This window comes from Rhinatrema bivittatum, chromosome 2, assembly GCF_901001135.1.
Source record: "Rhinatrema bivittatum chromosome 2, aRhiBiv1.1, whole genome shotgun sequence".
NCBI lineage: Eukaryota > Metazoa > Chordata > Amphibia > Gymnophiona > Rhinatrematidae > Rhinatrema > Rhinatrema bivittatum.
The window spans coordinates 50,366,867-50,380,425 of record NC_042616.1 but is presented as its reverse complement, the minus strand read 5'-3'; the positions used below and the strand labels follow the sequence as shown (position 1 = coordinate 50,380,425).

At 45.2% G+C, this 13,559-nt stretch overlaps 1 protein-coding gene across 1 annotated transcript in view; it reads left to right on the top strand.

Annotated features, from left to right (window-relative positions):
* Nucleotides 1-13,559, top strand: part of LOC115083926 (zinc finger protein 708-like) — a 68,524-nt gene that overhangs the window by 17,099 nt on the left and 37,866 nt on the right. The window contains exon 2 of the mRNA XM_029588035.1: nt 3,813-3,939. Within this exon, the coding sequence (XP_029443895.1) occupies nt 3,813-3,939 (127 nt within the window). The remainder of the gene's footprint in view (nt 1-3,812; nt 3,940-13,559) is intronic.

Below are 13,559 nucleotides of genomic sequence, written 5' to 3'. Positions count from 1 at the left end.
AGCAAACCTGCCTGATACATGGGGGTAACCTTCATGGTGCGGCGGATATTACCATGAGAAGCTTGCTGGGTGACTGGATGGACCATTGGTCCTTTTCTGCCGTCATGACTATGTTTCTATGTTTCTGTCTATGCACTATCTACATAATAGACATAGACGGAAAATGTAAAAATATAAACATCATGGGAACAGTAGCCAATCAGCTGGTTTAACTGTCATATTTGAATTCAGCACATCAACATCAATAATAAATGACACAGTTAATCGTTAAAGCAGTGTTATCTTTACCTCGCAACATAGGCACATATGTATGCTTATGTGTGAACACATTCAGTGCATTGAAAACAAGTACTTTTTCTACCTTGTTTTAAAATGTATCCGTGAAAATAAAGTAGGACGTATTTGTGTAAGTCAGTATATTTTAAAACAAGTACATATAATTGAAATTACCAGTTTTACCAATTACTCCACCAGTTCACCCAGTCCTTCTCTAGGTCATCGAGACCCTCCTGGTTCTGCAGCCACAGTTCACCCAGACCTCCCACCCAACTGACAGAACACAATAAACACATTCAATATCACTTGCACAGAAGAATTAGCAGGAGTAGAATTATGCAAGATAAGTTAGCAAATGTACGCTTGTAAGACTCTTTTAAAATAGCAACTTACGCTTGTAAATGTTGGCCCCGTCCTGGAATGTCTCAAACACCCTCTTTTTACGTGCATACGTTTGCGCACAAAAGCATAAATACGCATGGTTGATGTTTGTAAAAGAGCATATACACAAGTAAATGATACTTATGAGTGTGCCCAACTGTTTGAAAATTCACCCCAAAAACTGTATCTATAATGTAGCGTCTTTTCATCTAATGCCCGTCTTCCACTGTAATCTCTCTCACGATGCGACCCCTTATATAATGTATCACCTCTCTTACCTGTGACTTTATCTACCTAAATGTAATCCACCTTGAAACGACTGACTAGCCATGAAAAGTGGAATAGAAATATTAAATTATATTTGAAAAAAGAGCGTTCCATATTGAAAGGCTTTGTCCGTGTAACTTTTTTTTTTTTTAAGTTATCTGGACAAAAGCCAAGAGCTGAACATTTGCCTGGCTAAATTTTGTCTTCAATAAGTTATTACCTGGACAAAATTTACATGAATAAAAAGAGGCAAGGCAGCGAGTGTTTCTGGGGCATAAGCCAAACTTTATCTGGGTAACACTGATATGCAGCATTTCTGAGGTAAACTTAGCCAGGTAATTCCGGTAAAAAAAAAAGAAATGCTGTCCAAAGGTTCCCCAAGTAACTTTAGCCAGGTATATTCAGTAGAACGCTTTCCCCGGTACATAACACTGAGTATTCAGGTAAGTTTCCTACCCTGGTAACTTTCCCATTCACCAGTCCACTGAATATTGACCTCCGAGAACTTATCGAAAAGTGAGAGAGTTTGAGGGGAAGCAGATTTGAATAGAGATTCTGTTGTGCCTTCCTACTTTTTTTTTTCTGTTGAAACACTGAGCTGTTATCATTTTCAAATTTCTTCTTCCCTGCCTCCTTTCATGAATATGGTAAAGCCCAGGGCATTCTTTTAACTTCTGTGAGTTTGTAGTTGGCATCTTTTGTGCCAATGACCCCCCATCTCCCCTTCCTCCCTGGGCCCCTCTGTCATTCTCTTATATATGATATAAATTTTTGTCTCATTCCCTTTGAGGTTTTCATACAAGCAGAGCTCTGGGAGTTGTAGTCGTTGCATGATTGGGGGTAAAGAGAGAAACGCATGTGCACCATTTGTCTTAACTGTTGTACGGGTGACACCATTAGGCTGCACTACAGGGGTGGGCAAATCTTTTGTTCCAGAGGCCACATTGGGCGCCCTATCCAGGTGGGAGAGGCTAATGAGGTTGCGGATGAAGTCTGAGGCCCCATAGAAGTATGGATGTCTGAGGAATTGAAGGGGTCATCACCACTGTGGGCTGGATTTAAAGCTCCTGCAAGCCGTACTTTACCCACCTCCAATGTGCAGATGTAGAGTGGCTCATAAAAGATTTTATCTATTTAATGGGGCTTCCTATGCCTTGTAGAAGTGGTAATTCCTTTCCCACAGTTTTCTATTACTGCTGGATATAAAATCATGGACTTTGTTACTCCAAGACAGTCATTAGAAATCACATCCTGATCCTTGTCAGTGTTACTAATAACTAGGGATATGCAGGGGTAAAAAATGTGTTTCATTTTTCATCGCATTTTCGGGAGGTTTTTCCCCCACAAATTTCATTTAGTTTAATGTTTAATTTGTTTCTTTAGATTAAAAAAAAGAAACAAAAAAGTAAATGGGGCCTCCCAAGGCCTCCTGTCCACACCACCAATCCCTCCCACTTGGAAAAATGCCAGGATTCCCCCATGGTAGGTCACGTGACCTCAACCTATGCTCTAGGCAAGGCTGAGGCTTGGAGGCCTGGTCCCGACACCTTGGGCTAAGCTGGATGCTGGGGCCACAGCCTAAGCCAAAGCCCGGACCCGGTCCAGAGGCCAGGTCCCGACACCTGGGCTTCGCTCTAGGCCCCTATTCTGATGACTGGACTTTGGTCCAGGCCCGACACTGGGTCCCAGCCCAGAGGTCAGGACCCGACTCTTGGGCCTTGGCCTAGAGCAGGGTCTGGACCCAGGCCCGAGGCTGAGTCCCAACACCTGGCCCTCGGTCTAGGCCCAGGCCATAAGCCGGGTCCCGATGCCAATGCCTCGACCTGGACCCAGGCTTAGAGTTAGGCCCAGGCCTTGGAGGTCCTCTTCAGAGGTTTTCTTTTTTCTTCCTGGGAATGATGCCTTCCACCAAGTTCTACACACTGGAGTTAACTGACTCTGGCACGTCCTTCCTAGCAGAGGGTGCCATTTTGCTAGCACTGGGACCCATCCTGACCGAGGCTTTGGAAACCCTATGGATCAGATAAGTAATGTTTCAGGTGGGAGGGGGCGGCTTGGATCTTTGCTCAGGTCTCAGCCTAGGCCCCAGCATCACGTTTGGGCTTATGACGCGGCCCCTGCGTTGAGCATCGGCCTATGCCCAAGATGAGGCCTCGGGCTTAGGCGTAGACCCTACTGGAAGTTTTAACTGAATTAAACGATTATTGATGCCATACAGCAAAATGGCGCTCTCTACTGGGGAGGATGTGCCAGAGTTAATTCCAGTGCAACCCCAGTGGATGGCGTAATTCCCAAGAAGAAGAAAGAAGACCTGGGCCCAGGCTGAGGCTCAGGCATTGGGACCTAGCCTCCAGACCAGGCTCTGGCATTGGACCTGTGCCCGGGATCTGCTCTAAGCCTAGTCCCAGGGATTGGGACCCGGTCTCTGGACCATGCACCAGCCTAGGCCGAGACCCAGGCATCAGGACCTGGCCTAACTATGGCTTTGCGTACCCGACAGATCAAGTAAGTAATTTTATTCGGGTGGGGGGAGAGGTGCCTGGGACTTTGCTCGGGTCTCTGTCCAGGCCTTGACCCTAGTTGTAGGGCAGAAAGGAAGTTTTAACCGAATTAAACGAATAAGATTCATTTAATTTGGGGCCCCCTCGATTTGTTTCAGGGCCCCTTGAATGTAACAGAGTGGCACTTATTTGTTCCATTTTGCAAATTCGGTTAAAACGAATGCACATCCCTACTACTAACTTTCTTACCTTCTAGCTTAAGGCCAAGACATTTATCTTGTTCACCTCGGCTGGATTTATAGATCCTAGAAACTGCTAAGAGCATTTTTTTGGGGTCTGGTCTGGGACAGTGTTTCTAACTGTATTTCCTTTTTTTTTTTTCCCCAGTTGCCGGTGTCGTTTGACGATGTTGCAGTCCATTTTTCGGAGGCAGAGTGGAAGGGTCTAGAAGATAGACAGAAGAAGCTTTACAGAGAAGTTATGAGGGATAATTATGAAGCTCTGATCTCCCTGGGTAAAAAATTTCTTCTGCATATTTTTCCTGAAAATCTCAAGAATGAATGCTGTTTGGTGACCTGAATACTGGGTCACGTACAATAAAGGGGCTGATAATAACCTATGAATTAAAACAGTTTCTTAATTCACAGCTTGCAAACTTTTTAACTACTGATGTTGTGGTTCTCTGAAAATAGATGCAGCTGTAGAGAACAAACTTCTTTTATTAATATGATACACAATAATATAAGGTATAACTTGGAGAGAGAGGCAATGTGCTATGCAAAGCACCAATATAACACTTTCACTCAAGTGATTTTAATGATAGCAAGACTATAGGGTTTCTTCACTTGTTTCATCCATTCCTAAGATAGGTTACATCCTGCCAAAAATTTCTATGATTGGTTTTCTTATTATAAACAAATGATCTGAATGGACATATGGTAACTTGCCCTCAGTTTCCATGTTAACCTAATCTGTATACGAGGCGAGAATAATTATCTGTGGCTTGCAATTAGATGGAATGAGATGCAGCGACCAGAATTGTACAGAGTACTCAAGGTGTGGTTTCACCATAGAACAATACAGAGGCATTATGACATTTTCCGTTTTATTAACCATTCCCTTCCTAATAATTCCTAATATTCTGTTTGCTTTTTTGATTGCCACAGCATACTGAGCCAACATTTTCAAAGTTTTCTTGGGTGGAAGCTCCTAATATGGAACTTAACATTGTGTATCTATAGCAAGGGTTATTTTTCCCTATATGCATCACCTTGCACTTGTCCACATTAAATTTCATCTTCCATTTGGATGCCCAATCATCCAGTCTCGCAAGGTCCTTCTGTAATGTATCACAATCCACTTGAGATTTAACTACTCTGAATAATTTTGTATCTGCAAATTTGATTACCTCACTTGTCGTATTCCTTTCCAGATCATTTATAAATATATTAAAAAGGGGACATCACGTGATGTGGTGAGCGGGGTCGGTCACGTCTGCCTTCGCTCCGAACGGCTCATCCTGCTTCTGACCTCTCAAACCTGCTAAAACCCCGGCAACTGACTTCATACCGGTTGAGTGCCTTCCCCGCATGTCTATCACCTCTTTTATGGCTAAATCGCCGTCGAATATGGCACCAAAACTGGCGAAACGGGACAAAGACCACCCTAAGGCAGCGGATCCTAAAATGGCGCCCGGAACACCAGCCATGGCGTCGGGAGGGACTCCCCCGGTAAACGCACTATCTCCATCTTCTGTGACTGCGATTCAAGAAGCGGTACTAGCGGCTCTTGAGGGGAAGCTGACCGGGATCTCCGATCAAATTGCTGGGCTGAGCGATTCATTTCAGGAATTTGCCCCGCGTCTAACCCAGGTCGAGGAACGGACGTCCTCCCTGGAAGATGCGGTTACGGAGCTGCAACAAAAGGTACTCACCCTCGAAAATAAATTGCAGGAGCAAACAGACAAGTCGGAAGACCTTGAAAATAGGGCCCGTAGGTCTAATATTAGGTTTTTGGGTATTCCTGAGACCTTGGAGGATTCCGCGCTGCGCACCACCTTATTAAAATGGCTGCCGGAGGCCCTGGGCCTACCAGCGCTGCACGGGCCTCTGGAAATCGAACGGGTGCATCGTATTGGAGCTAGAGGCCCGACCCTTACATGGCCCCGCGTTGTAATAGCCAAAATCCTGAACTTCCATCATAAGGAGCTTCTTATGCAAGCAGCTAGAAAAACTGAGAACTTACAATTTCAAGACGCTCCGGTGCGGCTGGCCCCAGATTACTCTGCGAAAGTAGCTGCCTTACGAAGAGCCTATGCGCCCATCTGCAGCACCCTAATAGCTAAGAACATTCGTTTTGGGATGCAGTTTCCAGCAAAACTACGTATTAATCATGCGGGGAAATGGCACACTTATAATAGTGTTGAAGAAGCATCGAAATTTTTGGACACTTTAAACAAATAACTTGCAGCGTGTCTCTGTTATGTTCCGGGGGCTATCCCTGTGTATTGTTCTTCTGATTGGAGAGGTTGGAGGTAGGCTCTGAGCCGAACGATCACTCATTTGGATCTTCGTTCAGTACAAGCGACTGAACGTCTATGGGTATGGAGAAGGGAAGGGGGGGATGGGGGGGGAAGGGGCCTTGGTACCTTGGGAACCGTTGGATTTTTTGCTCATGTTTTTCCGTTATGTCCTTTTCCAGTGTGTTTATTCTGGGGACCTGGTTGGGAGGAAGGGGAGCTGGTCAGCTGGGAGCCAGTTCTCTGCCCTAAATGTGTATCGTTTCCATCTTTAAGCTGTTTTGGCGGAGCTAATGGGTAGTAAATGTAGGCTCATTTCGTGGAATGTAGCCGGACTGGGTACTCCCATTAAAAGAAAAAAAATTTTTCAACACTTGCAAAGGTTGCGGGTTAACATTGCCTGCTTGCAGGAAACACACCTTTCCGAGGCTGAGAGTAAAAAATTGTGCAGGGAATGGGCCTCTGCTTGTTATTTTTCAGAAGCCTGCGGGAAGAAAAGAGGGGTGGCCATTTTAATCCACAGAAGTACTCCCTTCACATTACAATACGAACTTAAAGATCCAGAGGGCAGGTTCATCATGGTGGTAGGCAGTCTAGCAGGGAGAGAGGTGACGATCTGTAACATTTACGCCCCAAACATATATGACCAAGGTTTTCTTAACCGTTTATCCAACCTTCTTATGACCAGAGCGCGGGGGGAGTTACTATTGGTGGGGGATTTTAACAGTATTGCCAATGGTGCCTTGGACAAATCCCAATTGCCTGCTGGCTATAAACTCACCTCTGACTCCAGTGTCCGGCTCCTCTGTAAGCGCCTAGATCTTATTGACATCTGGCGTACCTTACATCCAGAGGTGCGAGAATACACCCAAGTATCCAGAGTGCATGGCACCATGTCAAGAATTGACTACATTCTCACCCCTGCCACCCTTTTTTCCAGTGTAGCGGAGGCGGACATAGGTTCCATTGTCATCGCCGATCATGCCCCAATTTGGGTAGACTTGTGGCTGTCTGCCTCGCGCTCTGGTCATCGCTTCTGGCGGTTCCCCGGTCAGCTACAAGCAGACAAAAACTTCCACAGCTATCTAAACGAGAAATGGGAGGCCTATGCCACACATAATGCGCAACATTGTGGTGACCCATCTTTGTTCTGGGAGACGAGTAAGGCCGTCCTCAGAGGGGAAATTATAGCCTACTGCGCTCTACAACGGAAGAAAGTAAATGCAGCTATCTTGCAGTTAGACTCTGAGCTCCGGGCTGCGAAGCTGGCTTTGGCTGGGGACCCCTCAGGTTCTCATCGGGAGGCTTATGCAGCTTGTCTGAATGCGTTGAATGCACTTTTACATGTACGGGCCCAGCGATCTTTAAAGGCTTCAGAGCATTTTTTCTTTCGATACGGCAACAAATCCAGTAAGCTTCTAGCCCGGTTGGTTGCTGCTAAGCGGAGGAAAACTTTTATTGGCAGCCTTCACTCCTCCGCCGGGATTCCCTCCCATACCAGCAAAGATATATGTGAAATCTTTCGTCTATTTTACGAAAGCTTGTACAGTGAGGATAGGTTGGGGGGGAGTACCGAGGAGAACAGGTTTTTTGAGGGTCTCCAGTTACCACAAATTACCCCCTTACAAAAGGAGTTGTTAAGCCGACCTATATCGGCTGGAGAGGTACAGGGAGTCATTAAAACTTGTAAGAACCACAAATCCCCAGGGCCGGATGGACTGACCTCCGAATATTATAAAATTTTAAGCCCTTCTATAGTAGACACTATGGTGTCCTTCTTTAACCATGCATGGGATACACAACACTTCCCTGCGCAATTTAATAGGGCGTATATTACAGTACTACCCAAGCCGGGTAAGGACCTCCTTCAGGCGTCCTCTTACCGTCCTATATCCCTCTTGAATACCGACCTAAAGATCTATGCCCGCATATTAGCAATTCACCTGAACTCTGTTTTGCCTGCAATAATATCCCCTTACCAGGCGGGGTTTGTGAGTGGTCGAACTGCGAGCGCGCATGTCATCCGGCTTCTCTCCGCCATTGAAGCTTCACACGCTAACCAGGTTGAATCAATGGCTGTGGGGTTTGATTCAGAGAAGGCGTTTGATAGAGTCTCTTGGGATTACATGTTTTCTGTTCTCGCCAGATTTGGTCTCCCAGCCTGCCTTATAAATGCCATCTCTATTTTATATGCAGATCCAATTTCCCAGATTGTGGTTAATGACTCTCTTTCAGATGGGTTTCAGATAAAAAGAGGGGTTCGACAGGGCTGTCCTCTATCGCCCATACTATATATTCTATCTTTAGACCCTCTGCTCCGTAAGCTAGCGGACTCTCCGGTTATACATGGAATGCAGCTCAAACAGACCTTTTTCACACTAGCGGCATTCGCTGATGATATGTTGGTCTTCCTCAGCAACCCAGCTGTGTCCCTTCCCCATGTGTTACACATTCAGTCCACCTTTGGCAAATTTGCGGGCTTAAAAGTAAACGTAGACAAGTCTGAGGCGCTGGATGTCCTGGGCACGCTACAGGCTAACTGGTCAGGGGTTTTCCCATTGAAATGGGTTACGACCTCGTTAAAATATCTGGGGGTTTACATACCGGCCATCCCTAGTCACACATACATGTTAAACGTTGCCCCCCTCAAATTGAAATTACTTAAAAACCTCTCAGCTTGGCAGGGTTTACCTTTATCTATGTCTGGGAAAATATTATTACTTAAGATGATGGAAATTTCAAAATGGTTATATCTGTTTCATATGTTACCCCTCTGGTTAAAAAAAAGAGACGTTTCTGATATTCACAAAGGTATTGCATCCTATTTGTGGAATGGTAAAAGAGCCCGCATTCCCTTACAGGTACTAATGGCTCCTAGATCGGAAGGTGGTCTGAATTGTCCCAATTTAGAACGTTACAATCATGCCTGTCTATTGCACCATGTCAAAGATTGGGTTTGTGACTCCTCGACCAACTCTCCATTGGACTTTTATAAATGTTGGTTCTCTCCACATGCCCCTAGCGCTGTTCTTCAAATTCCAGATGCCCAACTTCCCACGTACATTGTACACAGTATAGTCGTCCATCCTATAAAGCTGGCCTGGAGCCGTCTCTGTCGTCAGTTGCGAATCCTGTCAGGCCCGCATGCTGGACTGCCTATCAGAGGTTGCTTGCTGTTCCCCCCGGGGATGACCTATTTTCTCTTTCAACGATGGTCCCAGATTGGTCTGCGTTTCATGCACCAGCTCTTCGATGTTACTGTGGACCCGCCGCGGCTGTACAGTTTTCAGGACCTACAAGCTCACTTCCAATTGCCTGCTGCGGACTTTTTTGGCTACCTTCAAATACGGCATTTCTTACAAGAACAACTAAGACTCCACCCGGACTTCCTCTCTCATTGCCATTTGATGCGGACTTTCATACTTGGAGAAGATGGTAAACGTAATTCTTGCTCTCAGTTTTATGTGGCTCTGACTGGTCTACATGCTGGTCAAGTTTTGGATCGAGTAGCTGCACGCTGGAATTTGACACTCTCCTGCAATACGACCGGCTCTGTTTTTAGGAGCTGCTTCAGGCGAATACCAGGATCTGTTGAAAATGTTTTATTACGTGACAAGGCCTACAAATTCCTTCATCAGGCCTTTTACTCACAACAAAGAGCCTTTTATGTGGGCGCTACTCAGTGTAAGAACTGTTCTAGATGTGGTCATCCAAAACCAGATTTTCTCCACTGTTTCTGGACATGCCCTTGCCTGCAGCGATTCTGGGGGCACCTACAACATCAGATAACCGGACTTTGGGGCTGTGTTCTTCCTCTAGTCCCGGTTGTTTGGCTTCTGGGAGAGCTTCCAACCCCGGCTTTTTCTCCTACTGATGAGCAGCTGTTGTTGTTCGACAAGTTCTGCCTCATGGCCAAGGTCTCTATTTTAGCTCAGTGGACAAACCCGGCACCCCTGTTTTCAACGGTTTGGCAAGGGAAGATCCGTCAACTGCTGCACTGGGAGTTGCTTACTGCGAAGCAAAAGTCGACCTCACAGTATGTCAGGACGTGGCAAGTTTGGGAGCCGTATATCGACATGCTACCCGCTGTAGAACGGAACTTACTTTCTAAGTAGCATCTGCATTTTTGGGGGCAGCCAGAAGGCTTTGGAGACTCTTGCGATGGTGGGAGTGCCCCTTAACAGCATTGGACTACTTCTACTTACTCTCAATAACAATAATATCATGCTTTTCCTGTATCACCTTTTCCTAAGGTTTCTAAGCGCTTCATCTGTCTTATTTGTTATCCAGTTACCCACGAGGTTTTTCTATGACGGTTTATTGATCATTTTCCATGTTACCAAGGTCTGTGGGGTGGGGGGGGGGGGGCGGGTTGGCTACGAGGATAAAACTAAAACTGAACAGCAGTCGAGCACTTGTCTTATACCTGCTGGTTAACGTTCTGTACACTATATGTGTGAATTTACATTGTTTATCATGTTTTGTTGAATTTGACTGTTGTTGAATAAAAAATTATCACACAAAAAAAATATATTAAAAAGCACTGGTCCAAGTATAGACCCCTGAGGCACTCCACTGTTTACCCTTTTCCACTGAGAAAATTGTCCATTTAAGCCTACTCTGTTTCCTGTCTTTTAGCCAGTTTGTAATCCACGAAAGGACATCGCCACATATCCCATGATTTTTTTACTTTTCCTAGAAGTCTCTCATGAGGAACTTTGTTAAACGCCTTCTGAAAATCCAAATACATTACATCTACCGGTTCAGCTTTTTCCACATGTTTATTAACTCCTTCAAAAAAATGAAGCAGATTTGTGAGGCAAGACTTCCCTTGGGTAAATCCATGTTGACTGTGTCCCATTAAACCATGTCTTTCTATATGCTCTGTGATTTTGATGCTTAGAACACTTTATTTATTTATTTAGCATTTTTATATACCGAAATTCATGTAACAAGTTACAAATCACTTCGGTTCACATTATAACGATAACCAGTTCATAAGGATGCAATTACATTAAACAGGGATGCATCAAACTTGGATCCATGGAACTGGGTTTAACAGAGAAGATAATTAGAAGAACTTTATCCGGCGAGCCGGTTAAAGTTTCCACTATTTTTCCTGGCACTGAAGTCAGGCGCACCGGTCTGTAGTTTGCTGGATCACCCCTGGAGCCCTTTTTAAATATTGGGGTTACATTGTGTATGGTTTTAGCCCCAACAGACCAGACACGAGACTCCGAGATATTTTAGAAATTTAGTAAAATGTTTATTATGGCAATTAAATGATTCCCAGATACTTCTGTTGTAATTGGCAAGGATAAGCGTAGACTCAGCAAATTGCCAGAAGCCCGTAAGCTCATCCTTGCTTATGTCACAATCTTACAAGGCTTTTATACATTTTTTTCTTATTTTCTTTGCCAAGTATCGATTATTTCTAATTACGTCATTCTGGCCTGGCTTCCGTTCCCTAGACCCCCTGCATCCAAACATTCATTCTTTCTTTCATGTCCAAATGTTAGTACACAAGGAGAACAATCTCCCCATGGCTTGTAGGAAGGCATAAATCATCTCTTATCAATGTCCGCACTTTCCTTTGTAGTTGGTTTACACACAGACCACACATGTATCCTATGTGGGCCATTCTCATGTCCTTCACTTTCTGCTCACATAGCTAATATCCTCCAGCTGTATATTCTGTCTTATATTGGCACACAAGCTTAGTAGGACACAGTTCAGTAAGTAGCTTTATCCAACTGGCCACGCTCCAGTCTTCAGGTACAATGGATGATTTTAATGATAGGTTACAAATTTTACCTAATAGATGTACAGTTTTAGCCAATCTAGTTTTAATAGTTTGGTTCATTCATTCCATCTGTCCAGGTGACTGTTGATGGTACAGACAGTGTAGTCTGTTTCATACCCATTGCAGCAGTTACCCTTTGCAAGATTTATCTTGCTATTGTTTATTTAGCTGAATCAGTCTTCTTACCGAGGTAGCAAATTAACCTTCCTGCTATGCAGTGGAGAACCCTTATGCATGCTCTTCAGTAAGGAAAACCTCCCTAATCCTAATTATTATTTTTATACTATTTCAAGTCGGGAGTGCAAATACAGAGACAGAAAACAAGACATAAAACACAGAGATATAAAACAAAATAGAAATAGAACATTAAACACCTCAAAAGTATTAATCATTATCTTAGCTATATAAAACTATTAAAACTGTTACTTACCGTATTCCCACTTTACTCAGTAACACACATTATCCAGAGAAAATTACTCAGTAACACGTTTCCCAGAGAAAGCTGTCATACATTCATATGAACAAGTACTGCAGTCTTTCATGCCCTTGTGCACACAACACATGCTGACAATCACTGCAAATTTGTCTGTCGTTTATTCTCACACAATGGATGTCCTATTATAACTTTCCTTAAACGTAAAGTCATTGGATAGGAGGCAATGTCCTTTTGTGGATTGCAAGCTGGTTAAAAGACAGGAAACAGAGAGTAGGATTAAATGGTCAATTTTCTCAGTGGAGAAAGATAAACAGTGGAGTGCCTTAGGGATCTGTACTTGGACCGGTGCTTTTTAATATATTTATAAATGATCTGGAAAGAGGTATGATGAGTCAGGTGATCAGTGGGAACACTGAGAGGAGAGGATCACCTTGCTGGTGGCTGAAAGTAATCAGTAAGGGGCGGATTTTAAGAGCCCTGCTCGCCTAAATCCACCCAAATCCGGGCGGATTTAGGCGAGCAGGGCCCTGCGCGCCGGTGAGCCTATTTTACATAGGCCTACCGGCGCGCGCAGAGCCCCGGGACTTACGCGAGTCCCGGGGTTTTCGGAGGGGGGTGTGTCGGGGGCGGGGCCGAGCGCCGCGCCGTTTTCGGGGCGTGTCGGCAGCGTTTTGGGGGCGGGCCCGGGGGCGTGGTTACGGCCCAGGGCGGTCCGGGGGCGTGGCCGCGCCCTCCGTACCCGCCCCCAGGTCGCGTCCCGGCGCGCTAGGGGCCCACTGGCGCGCGGGGATTTACGCCTCCCAGAGGGAGACGTAAATCCCCCGACAAAGGTAAGGTGGGGGCTTAGACAGGGCCAGGGGGGTGGGTTAGGTAGAGGAAGGGAGGGGAAGGTGAGGGGAGGGCGTTAGAGGATTCCCTCCGAGGCCGCTCCGATTTCGGAGCGGCCTTGGAGGGAACGGGGGTAGGCTGCGCGGCTCGGCGCGCACCGGCTATACGTAATCGATAGCCTTGCACGCGCCGATCCAGGATTTTAGTGGATACGCGCGACTACGCGCGTATCTACTAAAATCCCGCGTACTTTTGCTTGCGCCTGATGCGCCAGCAAAAGTACACGAACGCGCCGTGTTTGAAAATCTACCCCTAAGTTTTCACTTGGGACATTGTCTTTTTTAAAAGTATTGGGGCAAAGGTAACTATTTGGGAATATTATTTAGTGTGTTTGTGTGTTTGTACCTTTAATAGGCTGTGAATAAACAAGTTAGACTTTAATAGTAAGGCTGTGAATAAACAAGTTAGACTGTATTTTTAAATAGTCAGTCTATAAGGTAGCAGTAGGTAGTGTGTTTATTTTTAAAAGTCTGCAGAACTGAGTGTTCT